This window comes from Rhinoderma darwinii, chromosome 5, assembly GCF_050947455.1.
Source record: "Rhinoderma darwinii isolate aRhiDar2 chromosome 5, aRhiDar2.hap1, whole genome shotgun sequence".
In the NCBI taxonomy this organism is placed as follows: Eukaryota; Metazoa; Chordata; class Amphibia; order Anura; family Rhinodermatidae; genus Rhinoderma; species Rhinoderma darwinii.
Genome location: NC_134691.1, coordinates 102,566,805 through 102,590,181, shown reverse-complemented (window position 1 = coordinate 102,590,181; position 23,377 = coordinate 102,566,805). Strand labels below are relative to the sequence as shown.

The window sequence follows — 23,377 nt, the reverse complement described above, 5'->3', positions numbered from 1 at the left end:
GCGGTGTTGCAGCAGGATATTCCCTTAGACCCTCTTCATTACCTCCTAAATGTTCCCCCTAGGTCTTTGGGGAAATCACCAGCTCGACTCTTTCGACACTTTCTTACAGCCGCTAAGACGTTGATAGCATGGAAATGGAGACAGACAACCCCTCCCTCCCACATCGACTTAGTAACTAGAATTAGGGAAATACGTACAATGGAGCATATGACGGCCTCTATTGACAATGAACTGGACAGGTTCAAAGTGGTGTGGGACCCGTGGGACAAGTATTGGATACAGGGAACTCAAGATTAGGTGGTAGGTGGAGCTCCGACTATCCCCCCCCTCCTCACCCCCTTAAACCCCTGTGTTTTTTCCCAGATGTTTTGTCTGTCTATTGAAAGTTACTGTCTTACTATGTGAATTGCATGGCCCTTCATGCTGCTCTAAGTTATATGTATATTGTTGAAAAATTTTCAATAAAAACACAGTTGAAACCAGAAATGGAAAAAAAAATGGCAGCCCCCATAGGGAAGAAAAAGTTCAAAAATAAAAAAATGTAAAACACAAACGCACAAATAAATCTAAAAGTTTTTAATAAAACACTAAAATCAAACTGATGTAAAAAAAATTTTTCCCGTGACACCCGTCCTTTAAACAAAATTATACCAAATGAAAAACGTCACAATAAAACACCTTCAAAAAAAAAAAGGCAAGTTAAATTTAATGCAAAAATTCTGCGTGTGAAGGAGGCCTGAAGGATTAAGAAAAGACACATGTTCATCAAGTTCTACCCAGGGAGAGGAGAATGTTTTGCAAATGCAGATGTTTTTCAATGTAGTATTTCTAATAAGCACTAGGCGGAGCAGTTGAGCTGTAAACAGGCTGCATTTGGCAGTAAATTAGGGAGATCCATCCCATTATTGCACACGTGCAGTAGACATAAACAGGGGAGGGGAAGAGAGGAAGCATGTCATCTGTGATCCCGCCTCACACCCAGCAATAACAAGCAGTGCCTTGCTGCTGTGTGCGCTGTTCTTTGGTGTGTATTCTTAAGCTCTGCCGCTATGAAGCAATCCTGCAGCCTTTGCTGATCTCTCTAAAACACTTACCATGGCCACTGCCACCAGCAGTAAAAGCAGTATTAATGGGATAATGGTGGGTTCCATGCAGTCTCCAGGTTCATATAGTCTGGATCACATTAGGAGGCAGCAGCGCATGGATCCTCGCAGGAGACAGGCTGCCCTTTCCTTCCTCACCAACATCTCACTGGATGGGCGACCCCTGCAGACTAATGGGGCGGCAAGGGAGGGCACTACATGTGCAGTAAGCAAGGTTCGACAGACTTCCCAGCTGGCAGAAAAGGAAGCAATGCATAATGCATCTCTTAACACACTACCTGCAACTCCTCATCATCAACTCCTTACACAACACAGCAAGAGCAGATTGACCTCATCATCAGGACCATCACTTTGTTCAGTGGGTGGGAGGCAGGAGATGATGGAGCAGGAAATCCAGGGAAAAAACCACCCCTTAAGTGAGTATGATGAAGAGGAGGAGGAGGATGAGGATGCATTCACCAGCAATGCTCCAAAACCACCATCTACAGGGATCCCTGTACCACTATCTTGTGCAGGAACCAGAGGCCGCCTGAACTCTATTACCTCCGCAATTCTACCAGCTGCTTTTTGTAGGACTCCCGCTGCTCCAGTTTTCAGCTGTATTGACCAAATGCAATGTGGAAGCAGCAGTGCCTTTGAAATCCAGAGGTCCCGGTAAGGAACTATATATGAATATCGTAAAATATTTGGAATTATTGCGTGTCTTCTTGCAGGTCATTTGTGTGTATGTGTATGTATATATATATATTAGTCCTGCTCAATGAATGTCATCAAAAAGTTAATTTATTTCCATAATTCAATTCAAAAAGTTAGTCATATTATATGGATTCATTACACACAGAGAGATCTATTTCCAGCATTTTTTTCTTTTAATGTTGATGATTATGGTAACCGTTAATGAAAACCCAAAATTTATTGTCTCAGAAAATGCAAATATTATATAAGCCCAATTCCAAAAATGATTTTTAATACTGAAATGTCGTCCTACTGAAAAGTATTTACAGTATATGCCCTCAATACTTGGTCGGGCTCCTTTTACGTGAATTACTGCATCAATGCGGCGTGGCATGGAGGCGATCAGTCTGTGGCACTGCTGAGGTGTTATCAATGCGGCGTGGCATGGAGGTGATCAGTATCTGGCACTGCTGAGGTGTTATGGAAGCCCAGGTTGCTTTGATAACGGACTTCAGCTCGTCTGCACTGTTGGGTCTGGTGTCTATCATCTTCCTCTTGACAATACCCCATCTCTATGGGGTTTAGGTCAGGTGAGTTTGCTGGCCAATCAAGCGCAGTGATGCTGTGGTTATTACACCAGGTATTGGTACTTGGGGAAGCATGAAGTACTCTAAAATTTCCTGGTAGACGGCTGCGGTGACTCTGGACTTGATATTCTGTACATACTTATCAGTAGGCCAACATTTTTTTTCTGAGACACTAAATTTGGGGTTTTCATTAACTGTTCGCCATAATCATCAACATTAAAAGAAAACAATGCTGGAAATAGATCACTGTGTGTAATGAATCTATGTAATCTGAGTTTCACCTTTTGAATTGAATTATGAAATTAACTTTTTAATGATATTATAATTCATTGAGAAGGATTAGTATATAGTGTGTGTGTGTGTGTGTGTGTGTGTATATATTAGAGAGAGAGAGGGCCATTCTAGAATCTAGGAATGGGATAACTTTATTTTTATTTTTTATTTTTTTTTACTACGTACATGTTATGTCATTATGTCAATAGTTGCTTTTAAAAAGTTCCTTACATGCGTTGGGTCTAAACTTCCCGGTTTTATTACCAGCGTCACCTGTATCCTCACCTAATCCTCCAAGTCAGCCTACAGGTTTTAAACTGGTTATGTTGCTGGTTTTCGTGAGGTTCTAACTACTGTATTAAGCCATTCCCGACTGCCCACTGTATTTTTTTTTTTTATGGCAGGCCATGCAAGTCCGTAGTCTACAGCGACGTCTTTTGACGTTGCTGTAGAAAAGGCTTGTAAGTGCTCATCCTCCAAGCAGGAGTGGTTGTTAACAGCTCCTGTACTTAGAGAAGTCTCCTGAATGCAGCTGGTATCGGAGGAAACTTTGATCCCAACTTTTCAACCCTCTGATCACCGCGGTCCGTGACCACAGCCTGATCAAAGGAGCCGCCCCCTTTGATCGTGTAACGTGATTGGATACTGGGGAAACCCTCTGCAGTCCGGCCTGGGGACCTAGAAAAGGCCCCAGGGCTGTCTGTTCTGTAAGCCTGCTGTTAGTGAAACAGTATAATGTATTAGCATGCAGGACTACGCTAATACATTATAGGTAAAAAAAGAAAAATGTGATTAACCTTTTAACGACGGATATATCTGTCCCGTGCAGGTGCTAGTTCCCGCAAAAGGACGGATATATCTGTCCTCTGATCGCGTGGGTATTGCCAGTGTACCCACGTGATCAGCGGCAGGAGCATGGCTGTTATACACAGCCTGGCTCCTGGCGGAATCTAAGCGTGCTCCGATTCCGTCAGTTTAAATCATTAGATGCCACTGTCAATAGCGACAGTGGCATCTAATGTGTTTGACAGGGGAGGGAGCTCCCTCTGTCACCCCATCAGCGCCCCCGCAAAGAAATCGCGGGGCGCAGTTGGGTTTCCATGGCAGCCAGGGGGGTAACAAAGGCCCCCGGGTCTGCCTTCAGCAACTGCCTATTAGGCCGTGCCAGAGGCATGGTCTAATAGATTGCCTGTCAGTTTTACACTGACAGGCAATAATGCTTTGGTATACGAAGTATACCAAAGCATTATATATGCGATCAGCAGATCGCATAGTGAAGTCCAATGGTGGGACTAAAAAAACTAAATTTGAAGCAGTTAAATAAAGTTTATGAAAAAAATAAAAATACATATTAGTAAAAATAAAATAAAACCTTTTTTTCCCCAAAAAGTGGTTTTATTTAGTATAAGGGTAAAAAAAAATAACACACATATATGGTATCCCCGCGATCGTAACAACTCTAACAATAAAATTGACACAATTAAACCGCCGGATGAACGGCGTAAAAAACCCCCGCAAAAAAATTCTCTTTTCTCCCATTCCCCCCATAAAAAATAAAATAAAAGTTAATCTATAAGTCCTATGTACCCCAAAACAGTACTAATGAAAACTACACCTTGGCCCACAAAAATTAAGCCCACATACGGCCACATTGACCGAAAAATAAAAAAGTTATGGCACTTGGAACCCGGCGATGCAAAAACTAGTAATTTTTTTTCTAAGGGCATGACCACACATGGCGGAATTCCTCCGCAACTGTCCGCATCAATGCCGCACCTAATCCGGGTTGCGGATTACGGCTGCGGATCTGCACAAAATGTGCAGAAAATTGATGCGGACTAGCTGCTGCGGACTGCGGGAAAAGTGCTTCCCTTCTCCCTATCAGTGCAGGATAGAGAGAAGGGACAGCACTTTCCCTAGTGAAAGTAAAAGAAATTCATACTTACCGCCCGTTGTCTTTATGACGCGTCCCTCCTTCGGCATCCAGCCCGACCTCCCTGGATGACGCGCCAGTCCATGTGACCGCTGCAGCCTGTGCTTGGCCTGTGATTGGCTGCAGCCGTCACTTACACTGAAACGTCATCCTGGGAGGCCGGACTGGAGACAGAAACAGGGAGTTCTCGGTAAGTACGAACTTCATTTTTTTTTACAGATACATGTATATTGGGATCGGTAGTCACTGTCCCGGGTGCAGAAACAGTTACTGCCGATCGCTTAACTCTTTCAGCACCCTGGACAGTGACTATTTACTGACGTCTCCTAGCAACGCTCCCGTCATTACGGGAGCCCCATTGACTTCCTCAGTCTGGCTGTAGACCTAGAAATACATAGGTCCAGCCAGAATGAAGAAATGTCAAGTAAAAAAAGCAAGACGCATCCGCAGCACACATGACATGTGCATGACAGCTGCGGACTTCATTGCGGAACTTTGAATCTCCATTGAAGTCAATGGAGAAATTCCGCCATGAGTCCGCCACTGCTCCGCAACAGACAGAGCATGCTGCGGACACCAAATTCCGCTCCGCAGCCTATGCTCCGCAGCGGAATTGTACGCATCGTGTAAACGAACACTGCTAAATTAAAGTGAAAGTCAATGTAGAAACGGCTCCGCTGCGGATTAACGCTGCGGAGTGTCCGCAGCGGAATTTAAGTGCAATTCCGCCATGTGTGAACCCGCCCTAAAAAGGTTTTTATTGTGCAAACGTAGGAAAACCTAGAACACCTTTACATATTTGGTATCCCCGTAATCGTGCCGACCCGTAGAATAAAGGTAACATGTTATTTACGCTGCATAGTAAATAGCGTAAATTTATAACTTGAAAATCAATACTAGAATAGCTGCTTATTTTCAATTCTCTCCTAAAATAAAGTTAATAAAACGTAATCGATATATTATATGCATCCAAAAATGGTGCAATTGCAAAATACAACCCATCCCGCAAAAAACAAGCCCTTATATGGCTATGTCGACGGAATAAAAAAAAAGTTATGACTGTTGGAATGCGACCGTGAAAAAACAAAAAATAATCCTTGTTCATTAACGTGCAAAATGGCCCGGTCATTAAGGGCTTAAAAAAAAATGTAACAAAAATAATAGGGAAATATCCACAAAGTCATTATTTAGCATAAAATATATTTTATTGCCCATGTATTACATAAAAACAAAAAACCTGCACACAATAGGTATCTACATGGCCGTAATAACCTGTACAATTAATTTAACAGCTTATTTAGCATGAAACGTGAACAGCATAAAAAATAAACAAACAATGCCACATCATGCTGCAAAAATAAATGACACAGTAATCTATCTGTACCCCAAACTACGCAGAAAAAAACCCCACAATTTGTCCTTCATAAAACAAGGCCTCATATAGCTACTTCAATGAAAAAATAAAAAAGTTATGGCTGCTAAAATGTAGAGAGGCAGAAATTCAAAATTTAGTTGGTCATTTAGGCCTTTTCAGGCCTGGTCATTAAGGGGTTAATACAGCACTTATCGAATGGTAAGTATTAACCCCTTCCCGACATTTGCCGTACATGTACGTCATGGAAAGCATTGACTTCCCGCATCTTGCCGTACATGTACGCCGAATGTTTGGGACCGGCTCAGAAGCTGAGTCGGTGCCATCATCACCGGATCTCAGCTGTATCTTACAGCTGACATCCGGCTGTAACGGCGGGGACCGAAATTAGCTTCGATCCCCGCCATTAACCCCTTAAGTGCAGCGCTCAAACGCGATCGCTGCACTTAAGGTGTTTGCAGCTCATCGGAACCCCAGTAATGAAATTGCCGGGGTTCCGGTGGCTGCAATGGCAACCGGAGGCCTAATACTGGCCTCCCGGTCTGCCTAGCACCGAAGCCGGTCAAGATCCGCCCGGCGGCGGAGCCTGATCGGCTTCCGTAGCTGCCGGCAAGATGGCGCCGGGTCAGGAGCTGATCCGGCGTCATCAGCGGTGGAAGTCAGCTGTACTGTACAGCTGACATCCACCTGTAATGGCAGTAACCGGAGCTAGCTCCGATCCCTGCCATTAACCCCTTCGATGCAGCAATCGAAAGCGATTGCTGCATCGTAGCGGTTACTAGCAGATCGCCAGCCCTGACAGGCAATCAGGACTGGCGACTGCTGTTATGGTAACAGGAGACACAATGGTCTCCTGCTCTGCCATTACGGAAGCCGATTTAGGCCCCGCCGGGAGGCGAAGCCTAATCGGCTTGCTGTCAGTGAATGACTGACAGATCTAATACATTGCACTACATAGGTAGTGCAATGTATTAGAAAAAAAAAAATCTGACCGTTGGACCTTCAAGTCCCCTAGTGAAAACAATAAAAGTTTCAAGTAATCAAATAAAACACAATCCCCCTTTTACTCTTATCAAGTCCTTTATTATTGAAAAATAATAATAAACCATATGTACTTGGTATCGTAACGACCGGAGGTATCAAAATATTATATTATTTATTGCACGCGGTGAACAGCGTAAAAAAAAACGTAAAAAACGTTACCAGAGTTTCTGTTTTTTAGTCACTTTGCCCTACAAATGTTAGAATAAAAAGTGATCAAAAAGTCGCACGTATCCAAAAATGGTACCTATAAAAACTATAGCTCGTCCCGCAAAAAACAAGCCCTCCTACACCTCCGTCGACAAAAAAATTAAAAAGTTATGGTTCTCACAACTTGGCGACAGAAAAAATACATTCTTTTTACAAAAGTAATTTTATTGTGCAAAAAGTTGTAAAACATAAAAAAGTGCTATGAATTAGGTATCGCCGGAATCGTACTGACCCGCAGAATAAAGTTAACTTGTAATTTATAATGCATGGTGAACGCTGTATAAAAAAAACCGAAAAAAGCTGTGCCAGAATTGCGTTTTTTTGTTTACCTGGCATCCCAAAAAATAGGATAAAAGGTGATCAAAAAGTTGCATGTACCTCAAAATGGTACCAATAATAACTACAGCTCGTCCCGCAACAAACCAGCCCTCATACCGCTAAGTCTATGAAAAATAAAATTAGTTATGGCTCCAATAAGTCAGGAAATAAAAAAATATGCAGTTGTGCCCGAGGGGAACATTTCTTCTGTTTCAAGAGGCGATTTATCAAGGACCTAAAATTAGGGAACCAGGAAAGGGAGGGCCCAAACATATCCGCTGGAAGCGACGGTGCCCGTATTATACCAGGACAACACTTCCCAGCAAAATTCCCCAAACTACAAAGGCGCGGAGTGTGGATCAAAAGGGGGATAATAAAGGACGCCATATATCAGTGCGACACCGGCCTGTGCAGAAAGGATTGTGTCACAGCGTAACACACATCTATGGATCATTTTATTGTTTTTTTTTACCTCATTATTATACCACCTGACTATGCCCCTTATATACTCCGCCCGGCTTACATATGCCCTACATTATAAACGGAAACACCAGTAAGACTCCAAACAAAACTACTACCAAGCAAAATCCACGCTCCAAAAGCCAAATGGCGCTCCCTCCCATCTGAACCCTACAGCGTGCCCAAACAGCAGTTTCCTTCCACATATATGGCACCGTCATACCCGGGAGAACCCTTTTAGCAATTTTTGGGGTGTGTCTCTCCAGTGGCATAAGCTGGGCACGACATATTTGCCACTGAATGGCATATCTAGGGAAAAATATAAATTTTTAATTTGCACCATCCACAGCGCATTCATTTATGGAAAAGACCTGTGGGGTGAAAATGCTCACTACACCCCTTAATAAATGCCTTGAGGGGTGCAGTTTCCATAATAGGGTCACTTCTCAGGGGTTTATTTTTATTATTTCACATCTGAGCCTCTGCAGTTGTGAACCAATACTTTGTAAATCGCCAAATTAGGCCTCAATTTGACATGGTACGCTTTCACTCCTGAGCCTGGTCGACTGTCCAGGCAAGAGATTAGGGCCACATGTAGGGTGTTTCTAAAACCAGGAAACCCAGCATAATAATTAGAGAGCTGTCTTGTTATGGTGGCACAAGCCGGGCACCACATATTGTCCACATATCTGTGGAAAAAATCCCATTTTCACTCTGCAACATCGAGTTCACACTAATTTCTACAAAACACCTGCAGGGTTAACATGCTCACTACACCCCTAGGTAAATGCATTGAGGGGTGTAGTTTCCAAAATTGGGTCACTTCTGGGGGGTTTCCACTGTTTTGGGCCCACAGGCGCCCAGAAACCAATCCAGCAACATCTGCACTCCAAATGGCGGTCCTTCCCTTCTGAGCCCTGCCGTGTGCCCAAACAGTAGTTTATGACCACATATGGGGTATTGCCGTACTCGGTAGAAATTGCTTTACAAATGTTGGGTTCTTTTTTTTCCTTTATTTGTTTGCGAAAATGAAAAAATTTGCGCTAAAGCTACGTCTTATTGAAGAAAAAGGATTGTTTTTATTTTCACTGCCCAATTCTAATAAATTCTATGAAACCTCTGTGGGGTCAAAATGCTCACTACGCCCCTAGATGAATTCCTCAAGAGGTGTAGTTTCCTAAATGGTGTCACTTTTTGGGCGTTTTCATTGTTTTTTCCCCTCAGGGGCTTTGCAAATGTGACATGGCCTCCGCAAACCATTCCTGCTCAATGTGATCTCCAAAAGCCAAATAGCGCTCTTTCCCTTCTAAGCCAAGCCGTGTCTCCAAACAGCCGTTTATTACCACATGTGGGGCATTGTTTTACTCGGGAGAAATTGCATTACAAATTTTGTGGTGTTTTTTCTCCTTCAGTCCTTGTGGAAATGAGTAAAAATAAGCTAAACCTACATTTTCTTTGAAAAAATGTTGATTTTTATTTTCAGGGCCTACTTCCAATAATTTCTGCAAAAAACCTGTTGCGTCAAAACGCTCACTATTCCCCTAGATCATTTCCTCAATGGGTGTAGTTTCCAAAATGGGGTCACTTGTGGGGGGTTTCCACTGTTTTGTCCCCTCAGGGGCTTTGTAAATGTGACATGGCCTCCGCAAACCATTCCTGCTAAACTTGAGCTCCAAAAGCCAAATAGCGCTCTTTCCCTTCTCAGCCCTGCCGTGTCTCCAAACAACCGTTTATTACCACATGTGGGGTATTGTTTTACTCGGGAGAAATTGCTTTACAAATTTTACGGTGCTTTTTCTCCTTTAGTCCTTGTGGAAATGAGAAAAAAAATCGCTAAACCTACATTTTCTTTGAAGAAATGTTGATTTTAATTTTCACGGCCTACTTCCAATAATTTCTGTAAAAAAACTGTGCGGTCAAAATGCTCACTGTACCCCTAGATAATTTCCTTGAGGTGTGTAGTTTCCCAGATGGGGTCACTTTTGGGGGATTTTGACTGTTTTGGCACCGCAAGAGCCCTTCAAACCTGACATGGTGCCTAGAATTTATTCTAACAAAAATAAGGCCCCAAAATCCACTAGGTGCGCCTTTGCTTCTGAGGCCGGTGCTTCAGTCCAGTAGGACGCTACGGCCACATGTGGGATATTTCCTAAAACTGCAGAAACTGGGCAACAAATATTGAGTTGCATTTCTCTGGTAAAACCTTCTGTGTTATAAAAAAAATTGTACTAAAAATTTATTTCTGCAAAAAAATATGAAATTTGTACATTTCACCTCTACTTTGCTTTAATTCCTGTGACATGTGTAAAGGGTTAAGACATTTTCTAAATGCTGTTTTGAATACTTTGAGGGGTGAAGTTTTTAAAATGGGGTGACTTTTTGGGGGTTTCTAATATATAAGGCCCTCAAAGCCACTTCACAACTGAACTGGCCCCTGTAAAAATGGCCTTTTGAAATTTTCTTGAAAATGTGAGAAATTGCTGCTAAAGTTCTAAGCCTTGTAACGTCATAGAAAAATAAAAGGATGTTCAAAAAACGATGCCAATCTAAAGTAGACATATGGGGATGTTAATTAGCAACAATTTTGTGTGGTATAACTGCCTGTCTTACAAGCAGATACATTTAAATTGGGAAAAATGCTAATTTTTGCAATTTTTCGCTAAATTTTGGTGTTTTTCACAATTAAATACTGAACATATCGAGCAAATTTTGCCAGTAACTTAAAGTCCAATGTGTCACGAGAAAACAATTTCAGAATCGCTTGGATAGGTGAAAGCATTCCGGAGTTATTACCACATAAAGTGACACATGTCAGATTTGAAAAATGAGGCCCGGTCAGGAAGGTCAAAAGTGGCTAAAGAGGGAAGGGGTTAATACACCAGTTACCGATCGCATAACCCCTTTAATACAGCAGTTATTGGGGACCAAAAATTCTTAGCAGCGTACTCCCTGCAGTACATTCCGGTCCCTGTTACGCGGATTCTGAGATATTCATAGATTTTTTTCTAGCGCTGCCGAGGGACCGATGGTCTAGTTGCTCAGCCTTCTTTGACGCTACGACTCCATCATGTGACCGACCCCGCTGTACTCTATGTACTCTTTGTACTACGGCTACTGCTTATACATAGAGTACAGCAGGGCTCGGTCACATGACGAAGAGTCGTATCGTCATCAAAGAAGGCTGAGCAACTAGACTTCCAGTCCCTTGGCAGCTCTATAAAAAATCTCAGAATCAGCGCGACGGGGGACTGGAATGTATATTAGCGAGCTTACTCATATACTGCTAATAATTTTTGGTCCCCACATAACCCCTTTAATACACTAGATCGCGCTCTGTTAGACAAAACGTGATAACCACTAAGATCTGAGCTCATTAATTTGCATATTTAAAAGCCAGACCTGTACAGAGTTTAAAAAAAATAAATAAATCTAATCTGTATTTACGAAAATATTTTTTTTTATCAAGGGGCTAATTTATGTTTTTTAAAGAAGTACACTATTGGTGATCGGTCCTCTTTACACATGTACTGTCACCTTTATATTCGTGGTAGGATAAGTCCTATGTATCCAGGATGATAAGAACTGTATTGTGCTACAAGCCAAGACCGTAAAGGCCAGCAGAGAATACAACTCAAAGCTTGATGGTGCTGAAGGACAGCCACAGTCTTCTAGAATGGGACCATAAATATGCAGCTACAACTTCCCGCCATTCCCTCATAGAATATACTAGACATTAACCATTTAATATTAGACAGCAAGTGACAGGTTGGTGGTGTGGATATTCACTTCAACTTCATAAAAGGTGCCACATGCCAAACTTCTAAGTTATAATTATAAGTAAATTTTATTTTATTTTTATTTAAAACCGTATTCATCTATTCTTAAAGGGTTTGTCAGCTTTGGGCAATCTCTATTTGATCCAAGGACCCCTTGACAATAAGCAGATCACACCGTATCCCCCTACTGGGACCCCCCCCCCCCCCCAGCGATCAGTGCTAAATCAAATCATTGGGTTGTCTGTGTAATACAGGACAGGACCTACAGAGTGAGTAACCTGAACAGAGGACCCCTCCTCTATTAACTCAGAATTACCTAAAAGGGTATATGAAAATGTTTTTTCTAATCTAGACATCCCAGAGACACTCCAGCAATTTTTATTTTTTAGTTATTGCCACCGTTTGTACAGTACACCTGGTAAAAGTTTGGGCAGGCCATCTTCTTGCCGGGAGCTTTGTTTCAGAAATATTATGACCGCGCTGTGATCTGACCATTCCTACAGCATCTGTTGTGAAAGAGACTTCCGGTCTACACAGCAGACGCTATGAATCGGCTAGTCGCAGTGTGGTTGTGTGACCACATTGCGGCCGGGATATTTCTGAAACAAAGCGCCCGGTAGGAGGATAGCCTGCCCAAACTTTTACCAGGTGTACTGTACAAAAGGTGGCAATAATAAAAGAAAATAATTGCTGGAGTGTTTCTTTAAGAAAATGTTGTGTAATATACAATCGAGTCATACAATAGATACTGTGTTTCTGTGTTTCATTCATGGGTGTGCTTTCAGATAATCAATCGACCGTTTAAGATTACTGGCAAGATTTCCATAAATTTGCACCATACATCTTATTTTTCTGCTCCGTCATAAGAGCAGAAAAACTAAAATGATGGACATTAATGACCGCCAACAGACCCCATTGACTTTGAATGCTGTCCGTTGGGTTCCATCATGGTGTCTGATATTTTGACAAAACTGCTTATGGGATTAATCCTTTTAAGCTCTGTTCTATAATTTAATGTTAAAGCATTATTGTTAGGACATGCCATAACATTGAACAGTAGGGGGTCTGACTTTTGCCATTTCTTTTGCACACAAGCACTCCTGACTAACCGCTGTGCAGGAAACTGCAACATAGAAGCATACAAGTGAATGTGGCTTTGTTAAAGGTCCGTGCACAGCAGGTGGCCAGGAGCATTGTTGTGCAGAGAAAATCAATTATGGAATCGGTGTAGGGCCCAGCATTTATACCTAGTGATCAATAACCGATAGCGTATTCTAGCGATATGCCATCACTTACTATGGTAAGGTGTAAAATATTTAGTATTAAGAGCAAGGCCAAGGCACCAGATTCCAGTTTCAAATGCGATTTATTGCAGCAAGGTACATCAGCAAAAGGAAAGGACGTGGCCATACATGGCCTTAGTCAAGCCAACAAAGGCCTTGTATGTACTAAATCGTACTTGCAACTGTAATCCGGTGTCTTGGCCTTGTTCATGAATTCCGTCCAGGGAGTGGATATAGCTGCAGGTAGGTGCTGAGGACATCTAGGGTTCTTAAATATTTTGTATTAAAGTGACTCTGTCACCACATTATAAGTGCCCTATCTCCTATATAAGGAGATCGGCGCTATAATGTAGGTGACAGCAGTGCTTTTTATTTAGAAAAACGATCTATTTTAAACCACTTTATGAGCGATTTTTAGCTTTATGCTAATGAGTTTCTTAATGCCCAAATGGGCGTGTTTTACTTTAGACCAAGTGGGCGTTGTACAGAGGAGTGCATGACGCTGACCAATCAGCATCATACACTTCTCTCTATTCATTTACACTGCACTAGCGATATAGTTATATCGTTATGTGCAGCTACATACACAAAGACTAACATTACTGCAGTGTCCTGATAATGAATATACATCACTACCAGCCTGGACATGATGTGTATTCAGAATCCTGACACTTCTGAATCTTTTCTGTGAGATTCCAGCAAGGCAAGCGTAATCTCGCGAGATTACGATGTAACTTGTCATTTCAAACGAGATTATTCTGATTGGTCAGCGTCATACACTCCTCTGTACAACGTCCACTTGGTCTAACGTAAAAACACGCCCACTTGGGCATTAAGAAACTCATTAGCATAAAGCTAAAAATCGCTCATAAAATAGATTAAAACAGATCGTTTTTCGAAATAAAAAGCATTACTGTCACCTACATTATAGCGCTGATCTCTTATGTAGGCACTTATAATGTGGTAACTGCGCCTCATTAAGACATAATATCTGGTCTGCTGTAGGGTATTATGCCCTGCTAAGGCTTTGTGATTGTGCAGAAGGCTTTCTTTCAGATGCTGTTTAACAGAAAAGGTTCCTAGGGTTGACTCTTTTGCTCTTTGGAGCACCACTATCTCTATTGTGTCCTGCTTGTGGTTTACAGATATGAAGCAATAAAGAAGTGTCAAGAAGGAAGCTCTCGGGCCACTTAATACACCATGATCCCGGTTAAGACTATTTTGGGGAAAAGATAGTCTGTAAAATATTTTGCCTAAACCTCAGTAATGGCGGATGAATAAATGTCAGCCTATACTAGCAGTGCTCTACAAATAGTTACTTCTACATCAGTGTGCATACAAACAGAACAGAACAGACCCAATGCCCCTATCATACAACACGCTTATATTTTGCATGGTCCTACACTGCTCTCTACTCTTCTAACAGGAACTTACATTTTGAGTAGCTATTCTGTAGTTCTTAGGGTATCTTCACATGCAAACTCAAAAACTTCTGAAAATACGGAGCGGTTTTCACGGGAAAAAAGCTCCTGATTTACAGAAGATTTTTGAGCAACTCGCGTTTTTTGCAGCGTTTTTTTTACGGCCGTTTTTGGAGGGGTTTTCAATAGAGTCTATGAAAAACTGCTCCAAAATGTCCAAAGAAGTGACCTGCACTTCTTTTTCGCGGCCGTTTTTTTACGCGGCTGTATTTCCAAACGGCCGCGCGAAAAAACTGCCTGTCCGAACAGAACGCCGTTTTTCCCATTGCAATCAATGGGCAGATATTTGGAGGCGTTCTGCTTCCAATTTTTCGCCCATTATTCGGCCATTTACGGCCCGAAAATAAGCCGTGTGAACATACCCTTAGGGTATGTTCACACGGCGGGGGTCCGTAACGGCTGAAATTACGGGGATGTTTCAGCCTGAAAACATCCCCGTAATTTCAGCCGTACCGGCATGTGCAGGCGCTTGAACGCCGCGTCAATTACGGCCGTAATTAGCGCTGCTATTCATTGGAGTCAATGAATAGCGGCTCCAATTACGGCCAAAGAAGTGACAGGTCACTTCTTTGACGCGGGCGTCTATTTGCGCGCCGTCATTTGACAGCGGCGCGTAAATATACGCCTCGTGTGAACAGACAAACGTCTGCCCATTGCTTTCAATGGGCAGATGTTTGTCAGCGCTATTGAGGCGCTATTTTCGGGCGTAATTCGGGGCAAAAACGCCCGATTTACGTCCGTAAATAGGCCGTGTGAACATACCCTTACAGTGCCAATCTCTACAGACACTAAAGCAATCTATGATTGATCTCTTAAATCTATGTAGATGTGTGTTATTATGAGTCATCACTGAGAACACAGCTCGTTCAACTTATTTAATGTATCAAATTTAGAAAGTGATCAAATATACTTTTAATAGGTAGTCTAAAAAAAATAGAGACAAAACAAATCAATTTTAGTCCACTTCGACCACTTGCAAAAACTACAACTCTGAGGTATAAATCCATATACAAAGGATGCAACACCACACCACACCAGTACAGTGTCTTGAATCCTGGACACTTAGCAGTCAGGAGCCACATAAGAGGCAATCGCGCCCATGTGGCTCCCAAACAAGATTGTGACCATTGTCGAGAAGTGATGTAATATTGAAAGATTGCACCACCGCTATAACATTGAAGTGTGAATGTGAAGTGAATAACATTAATTATCTCGTTACAATAGTGGCGGTCAAGGGATGGGATATATGAGGCAGCAAGTGAACAGTCAGTTCTTGAAGTTGATGTGTTGGAAGCAGGAAAAATGGCTAAGTGTAAGGAGCTGAGCGACTGACAAATTGTGATGGCTAGACGAGTGGGTCAGAACATCTCCAAAACAGCAGGTCTTGTGGAGTGTTCCCGGTATGCAATGGTTAGTACCTACCAAAAGTGGCGCAAGAAAGGACAAGTGACAGGGTCCTGTGCGCCCAAGGCTCATTGATGCACGTGGGTAGCGAAAGGTAGTCCAACCCTGTATAAGAGCTACTGTAACAGTAATTGCTCGTAAAAAAAATTCTGTCTAGGATAGAAAGGTGTCAGGAGACATAGTGCGTTGCAGTTTGGGGCTGCATAGCCGCAGACCGGTCAGAGTGCCCATGCCGACCTCTGTGCGCTGAAAGTGCTTACAATAGGCACGTGAGCATTAGAATTGGACTATTTAATAATTAAAGGTGCGTCTGTGTGTGCGCGCGCGTCACTCACCTGGGGGAGAGATGACACCAAGATTCACTATGTGAAGAATACAAGCCGGCAGGAACAGTTTGGTTGGATTTTCTTTGACATGTACCACCTACCTAGACATTGTTGCAGGCCAAGTACTCCCCTTTAAGGCAGCGGTATTCCCTAATAGCAGCGGTCTCTTTTAGCCGGATAATGCCCCCTGCCACACTGCAAAAATTGTTCAGAAATGGTTTGTGGAACACGATAAAGAGTTCAAGGTGTTGACTTGGCCTCCTAATTCCCCAGATCTCAATCCAATCGAGCGTCTATGGGATGTGCTGTAAAAACAAATCCAAGCCCTGGAGGCCCCACCATGCAATTCACAGGACTTTAACCCCTTAAGTAACAAGCCTATTTTACATATAACCTATTGATTAACTCTTTCTGGGGGGGAATGGGAAAACAAATAAGCAATTGTGCCATTTATTTTTTTGTGTTTTTAAATTTACACTGTTCACCGGGCGACTACGCTATTGCTTCCGGCAAAACGACGGGTCCGGTGCACAAAAGAGACAAACTGAAACCACGGGCACCGGCTCCATCACCATTGAAATCAATGGTGATGGAAACAGTCGGTGACCGTTTGTCTGCTCAGGGTCCCTTTCTGACGGAAACCTCCGACGGAACGACAGAACGGGACCCCAACGCAGATGTGAACAGAGCCTAATTTCTACGGCCCGGACACCTTCCTGTAAATATTTAGGAAGGTGTCCGTGCGCCATAGAAATATATGTATCCGTATTTTGATCCGTAATTGCGGATCAAAACTACGGTCGTGTGCAAGGGGCCTAAGCAGCTGCATCCGTCCCCTCTTATATATTTACTGTTTTACGCTGGACTGATTTTTTTTTTTGGGGGGGGATTGAGGAGGGAACTGAACTTTAAGGGTATGTCCACAAGGAGCGTTTTCGTCCGTAAATGTCCCGAAAAACAGCTGAAAAATCAGAAGCAGAACTCCTCCAAACATCTGCCCATTGATTTCAATGGGAAAAACTTCATTCTGTTCCGATGGGCCGTTTTTTATGCTGCCGTTTTTCAAAACAGCCGCGTAAAAAAACGGCAGCGAAAAAGAAGTGCATGTCACTTCTCGAGCCGTTTTTGGAGCCGTTTTTCATAGACTATAGAAAAACGGCCGTGAAAAGCACGCCTTTGATTAAAAAACGTCTGAAAATCCGGAGCCGTTTTCCCTTGAAAACACCTCCGTCATTTCAGACGTTTTTTATTTTGTGTGCACGTACCCTTACAAAGAACATGTAGAGAAAGGAGAACTACAGGCTGCTAGAAAGGGAGGAAGATTCCACTTTTCCCCAATAATACTGTATATATTACAGAGATTCATGTATTGACGTGTACTAATGATAAGCGTTGCACATGCACAGATACAGTTTTCTAGTGTTTTGCAAAAGCAGTGTATACATGCAGTGCAATGATTTTGTAAATACACCTTGATGCAAAGTGCAAAACACCTATCAAAAACGGACTTAATTTGGTGAGTTGGATTCCCAATATTGTGGTGTAGTTTAACAGTAGGTTTTCTTTTATCCTTTATCAAAATAAACAGTGAAAGTAGAGACGGAACATGACTATATTGTTTATACAGTGTTGCCTCATGTCAAACAATGCATCAATTGAAAGACGTAAATGAGCACATTCCTGTCTGGAGCGGTAACCGCTAATTGTATGTAATGTTACTTAAAGGGGTTGTCTGGGTTCTCGTTAATATTTTTTTATTTTAATATAAGAAAGAAAAAATATGTAGTGGTAAAATGGGGTTTACAGTGTTACTATACAGCAGAAAGGTAACAAATGGAAACAGGAAGGTAAACCATATAGTAGATTAGGCAATAGATGGTAATCCGAAAAATAATGGAAAAAGCTAATGTACATTGTGTCCCAAATCTGCAGCTTTTCTTCGTTCTGGGGGTAATTCTGGAGATGGACAATAAACAACAGCATTGCTTGTTTACAAATGCGCTGTCCATGCCTTGCCTGGACTGTGGATTGTTCCATTCTATAGATCTTGCTACTACGTGTGGACTGCCTTTTCATACACCTAAATAGGGCTATGTTTACACCACGTTTGTGCCTTACATCAGACGTACACTGGAATGTAACTATGCAATTTAAAGTGTAACTAAACGTACGACAAACCTGACATGTCATAGTGACATGCCAGAAGTTTGGATTGGTGGGGGTCCGAGCACGGAGACCCCCACCAATCGCTAGAACTAAGTAGCTGAAGTGCTCGTGTGAGCGCTCAGCTGCTTCGTGTCTGTTTATACATACAAAGATATGTATACAATACAAAATATATATATATATATAAGTCTATGAGCCCGTACACCGATACATCGGCTTTCCGGAAAAAGCCGAGCAGACACGAAGCAGCTGAGCGCTTACACGAGTGTTTCAGCTGATCGTTCTAGCGATTGGTTGGGGTCTCGGTGCTCGGACCCACCAATCCAAACTTCTGACATGTCACTGTGACATGTCAGAAGTTTGTCGACCGTTTAGCTAAACTTTAAGCTGTTTAATAAATTGAAAAAAATATTTATACGTAAACCTGGGAGTTGTATGCTAAAAGGATACACATTTGTCATATGTCTGCCCCATAAAAGCCTATGGACAGCCATATAATGCTAAGGGTAAGGCCACACGGTGCGGTCATGGTGCGTTTATGTTGCATTTTTAAACTGCAGCAAGTCATTTTTCAATATAAGTCAATGGTGACATTTGTGTTCTGGACAGACTGCTGCCATTATATTACAATGTGTTTTTTGTGCAGTTAACTGCGTCTTCATAATATCCGACCGCATGCGGTTAATGACCGCGCTGCCAATGTTGTTGCTGAACGGCTTGCGTTTTTGCTAACAGTTCTGCAATGCCTTGTAATGAACTATATACAGGAATCACCTAACAAACTTCAACACGGGTGAAAACGACATCCATCAATTATTTCCTTTAAAAACGCAACAGACCTGCAAGCATTACAGAGACAAAAAACGCACGCAGTTGACCACATGCGGTTTTCAAATGCAACAAAACTGCGTCAACGATTCACCGTGTGGCCTTACCCTAACTGTATAGCACGACCTGGTGTAAATAGAGCCTATCCGTGTGTTTTCTGTCGCACTGTAAAACGACATGGACTTCTCCCTTGGATGCTAGATACCAGATATAGACGATGTTTGTTTACCTCCTTAATGGCAAAGATCCCGGACACAATACGCTTTTTATCTTCATAAATTCAAATTTTTTAATTATATTTACTACAATCCGGACAACCTTTTTAAAGGAATTTCCTCACAAGCAACATTTATCACCAATCCTGTGAAAAGGTGATAAATGTCGGATCGCTGAGGCCTAAACCCCTGTGACCCCCACTGATCACTAGTACGGGGGTCTTGAGTCCCCAATATGTGGTGAGGAGGAATTGTATGGCATGACAGTCGAACATGCACGTTGCCGCTCTATATTAGGGGTCCCAGTGGTGGTGATCCAGTGATCTATCATTTCTCACCTATCCTGTGAATTGGCGATGTTGTTGTTTGTGTGAAAATCCCTTTAATATTATATTTAAAGTGAGAAACATTTTAAATTGTTGCGTAAAAGCAAAATATAAAAGCTATTTAAAAGTGGTATAGGACTTGGCTACATGAAATGTGTATGACATTCTGCTGCTGCTATTAATGCTGACATGTCAACATTACATCAGACTGGCGGCGTAGACAAATATCAGGTGATTTCAGGTGTACTTTGCCGGCACTCCTATTTTTATGACACGTTTCTAACCTTCTGCAGAGCAGTAAAACCAGTTTGCTTGGTGATGATGATTTCTTAGAATCTTTTTATACCATTAATGACAATACAGACATCATTTCCTACCTTTTACCCATTTTGTCTTATGCATACAGTAGATAGGCTTTTATCTATATATAGGAATGTTCATGGGGTTCGGGCAGATAAGAATGGTATTAGATGTAGGTCCTATGTTTGGAACGAAAGTACAGCTCCTTTTTTTTGCAGTTCCGTTTGGCGCACTTTTTGATACATGTATTTTTACTTTTTACTTTTTCTAAAACTGAGGTGTATCCTGAAGAGAGGAAAAGTCTTGTTTTAATTGGAACCAATCCCAGTTTTAGCTTAGCTTAGAAGAACATATCAAAAACGGCATCACGGCCCTACAGTTTTGTAGGGTGATCCTACTGTTAATGCACTTCTGACAACTGAAGGGCTGGATTGACGCTTGACATTTTGCTGCTGCAGTATCGTACCTCCGCAGCAAGATGTGTAGAGTTCCTATGTACTTATAGTATTTTTTGTTTGTGAACTTGCAATGGATGTAGAACATGTAAATGGTTCTAGCCTGAATGTGTAAATGGCTTTCCTGCCTATTTTGTGTTGGAGTTTATCTGGGATATAAAAGTAACATTTCTGTTCCTTTTACATGGCAGTCATTCAACTATGATTGGACAATCTAATCTGCCCTCTGTATTCATTTTCCATTCACAAAGCATCCCAATGGTTACATAAGGGGGAATTTCTCAAAAGTCGCAATTTGCATAAAAATGTTGTAACTATCTCACTTTTACTCCGCTCACAGCATTTATTTTAAAACGAGAAAATTTACTATAATCTATAATGATATCGGAAATCTAATCAAGCTCGTGACACACGGACAGCACGAGATGCGATAACTTTATGCGTGTATTAATAAATTTGTTGCATCTCACTCCTGGTGGTCATTATTTGGGTATGTTCGCACAGTTTATTTTTGGCCGTTTTTGGGCTCTTAAACGGACGCCTCCAAACATCTGCCCATCAATTTCAATGGGAAAAACCGCGTTCTGTTCCATAGGGGCGTTTTTTTACGCGCCCGTTTTAAAGAACGGGCGCGTTAAAAAAACGCCCGCGAAAAAGAAATGCATGTTACTTCTTGAGCCGTTTTTGGAGCCGTTTTTCATAGACTCTATAAAAAAAAAAACAGCTCGAAAAACTGCCATGAAACACGCGACCCTGATTAAAAAAACGTCTGAAAATCAGGAGCTGTTTTCCCTTGAAAACAGCTCCGTAATTTCAGACGTTTTTTATTTTGTGTGCGCACAGACCCTTAAAGGGATCTGTCTGGTGACCGATTCTCTTTGAGAAGCATGAGCAGATCTAAAGCTGTTTATGTATTACTGGGGCACCCCTTTAAGTATTTGTAGATTATACAAACTGATGATGATCTGTAAAGTTTGTTTTGTCATTCAGTTTTTATAAATGGCATTGTTTATTTTTATGTTGGAGAAGATGTACATGTGAACTGTGTGATACATAGGATACCCACACATGGAGCGGATTTGATGCCGTTTTTCTGCAATGTTTCCGCATCTTGTGGATTTTGTGGCAGATTTCACCTTTTCTACATTGAAATGGTTGAAATCCGAAATGAACATCCAGATCAAAATCCGCAGCATTCTCTGATTTTCGCCCGGCAAATGTTCATCAGCATGGGATGAGCAGATGGGATTTTTTAAATGTCGTTTACTAGCCTGCAACAGTCTTCCGCTATGGATCTTCTGTCCGGATGGGAAATCCACAACAAATCTGCTATGTGTGCATGGGGCCTTAGAGGGCTGCCTCTTGTGCAATCTTGTCCTCAAACCTCCCAAAAGTCTTCAGGCGTAATTCTAGTTTTGTGCAAAATATTTACCCAGTATGATGTAGACCAGTGCTACACAGCATCATGGACGGGAAAGCAATTGTAGTAGAGACATCTTTTTATGTCAAATCAACGATTTCCAGCGGGGTTAAAACTGTTGAAATTTGTTAGTGATTTTCTACAACCGTAAATGATACTGGTCACTCCACCGTTTGTCATCCAAACCCATATGTGATTAGTTGTGCTGTGAGATTGTGATGATGCAGTAAGGCCTTATTCACACAAACGTGTTATATGTCTGTGCTATGCACGTGATTTTCACGCGCGTCGCACGGACCTGTGTTAATGAATGGGGCCGTTCAGACTGTCCGTGAATATCACGCAGCGTATGTGCGCTGCGTAAAACTCACGAGATGTCCTATATTTGGCTGTGTTTCGCGCAGCACGCACCCATTGAAGTCGATGGGTGCATGCAAATCGCACACGGTACACGGAAGCACTTCCGGGTGCCGCACGCTACAGTAGTAAAATAAATGAATGAAAACAGAAAAGCACTACGTGCTTTTTTGTTTGTAAACATAAAACCAGAGTGTCATAATGATGCCGGCTGCGGACCACGCACCATATGCTGATGACACATGGACCTTTTGCGCGCGCAAAGTGCAACGTTTTTTGCGCGCGCAAAACGGACAACCAGAAATAGGCATTGAGTGTATTCCGAGGGGCTAACCACTGCTCAGTACCTTCTTCTTCAATGACTAGTGATTTATTGTCTTGACTGTCCCAAAGCTTCCCCAGTACGTCCTTCCCTAGTTTTGGAAATAGAAGAGGTTTCATTTGTTGATAACCTGAAATATCCTAAAGAATGACAGCGAGTGTTGAATTTCTTCTATCCTTGAGCATTGAATCAGTTCTGTTTTACGAGTGAGAGTTCTTACAACTCTTCAGAGGATATGGACTTCAAAGACCCTCATCAAATTTTAATGTCCCAAATCGGAACTCTGTTTTATTATATTAATCATTTATGATAACTTTGCTTTGCTGGTTGCCAAAGTTCCCAGTATCCAGTCTTTTGTGAGTAATGTCTTTTCAGAATTTTATTTGACCATCTATGAAAGAAATGTGAATCAAAGTAATGTCAAGCCTTTTGCCACCGAAGAGGCTGAGAGTACACAGTGACCCCTTTCATGCGTGATAACTTTTGCACCAGTTCCGTCATTTACGGCAACATTGCCACTGGAGATCTTATAAAGTCACTGACATGCTTTGTTCTCTAATATTTCATGCCATTTAGACTTGGCTGTACTTCCAGAAACATGGGCAAGCACCGGCCATTACATAAATTAATGGCTTTGTGTAGTTTTAGAAAGGGGAATGCGAGGATGAAGATCAGAATCCCGGCCAAGGAATAGAACATTTGTCCAAGGCCTTCATTTTCAGTCTGTTCCCATAAGTCTGCTGAACA

The 23,377-nt window shown here is 42.0% G+C and overlaps 1 protein-coding gene across 2 annotated transcripts in view; it reads left to right on the top strand.

Moving 5' to 3' along the window:
- The window catches only part of CABLES1 (Cdk5 and Abl enzyme substrate 1), a 98,377-nt gene that overhangs the window by 30,313 nt on the left and 44,687 nt on the right, over positions 1-23,377 (top strand). The window contains exon 1 of one of the 2 annotated variants that reach the window (XM_075826350.1): positions 984-1,757. The exons of the other annotated variant lie outside the window; for it this stretch is intronic. Coding sequence (XP_075682465.1) covers positions 1,096-1,757 — 662 coding nt within the window. The 5' untranslated portion in view covers positions 984-1,095. Of the gene's footprint in view, positions 1-983; positions 1,758-23,377 lie in introns of those variants that run through there. 2 annotated transcript variants of the gene reach the window in all.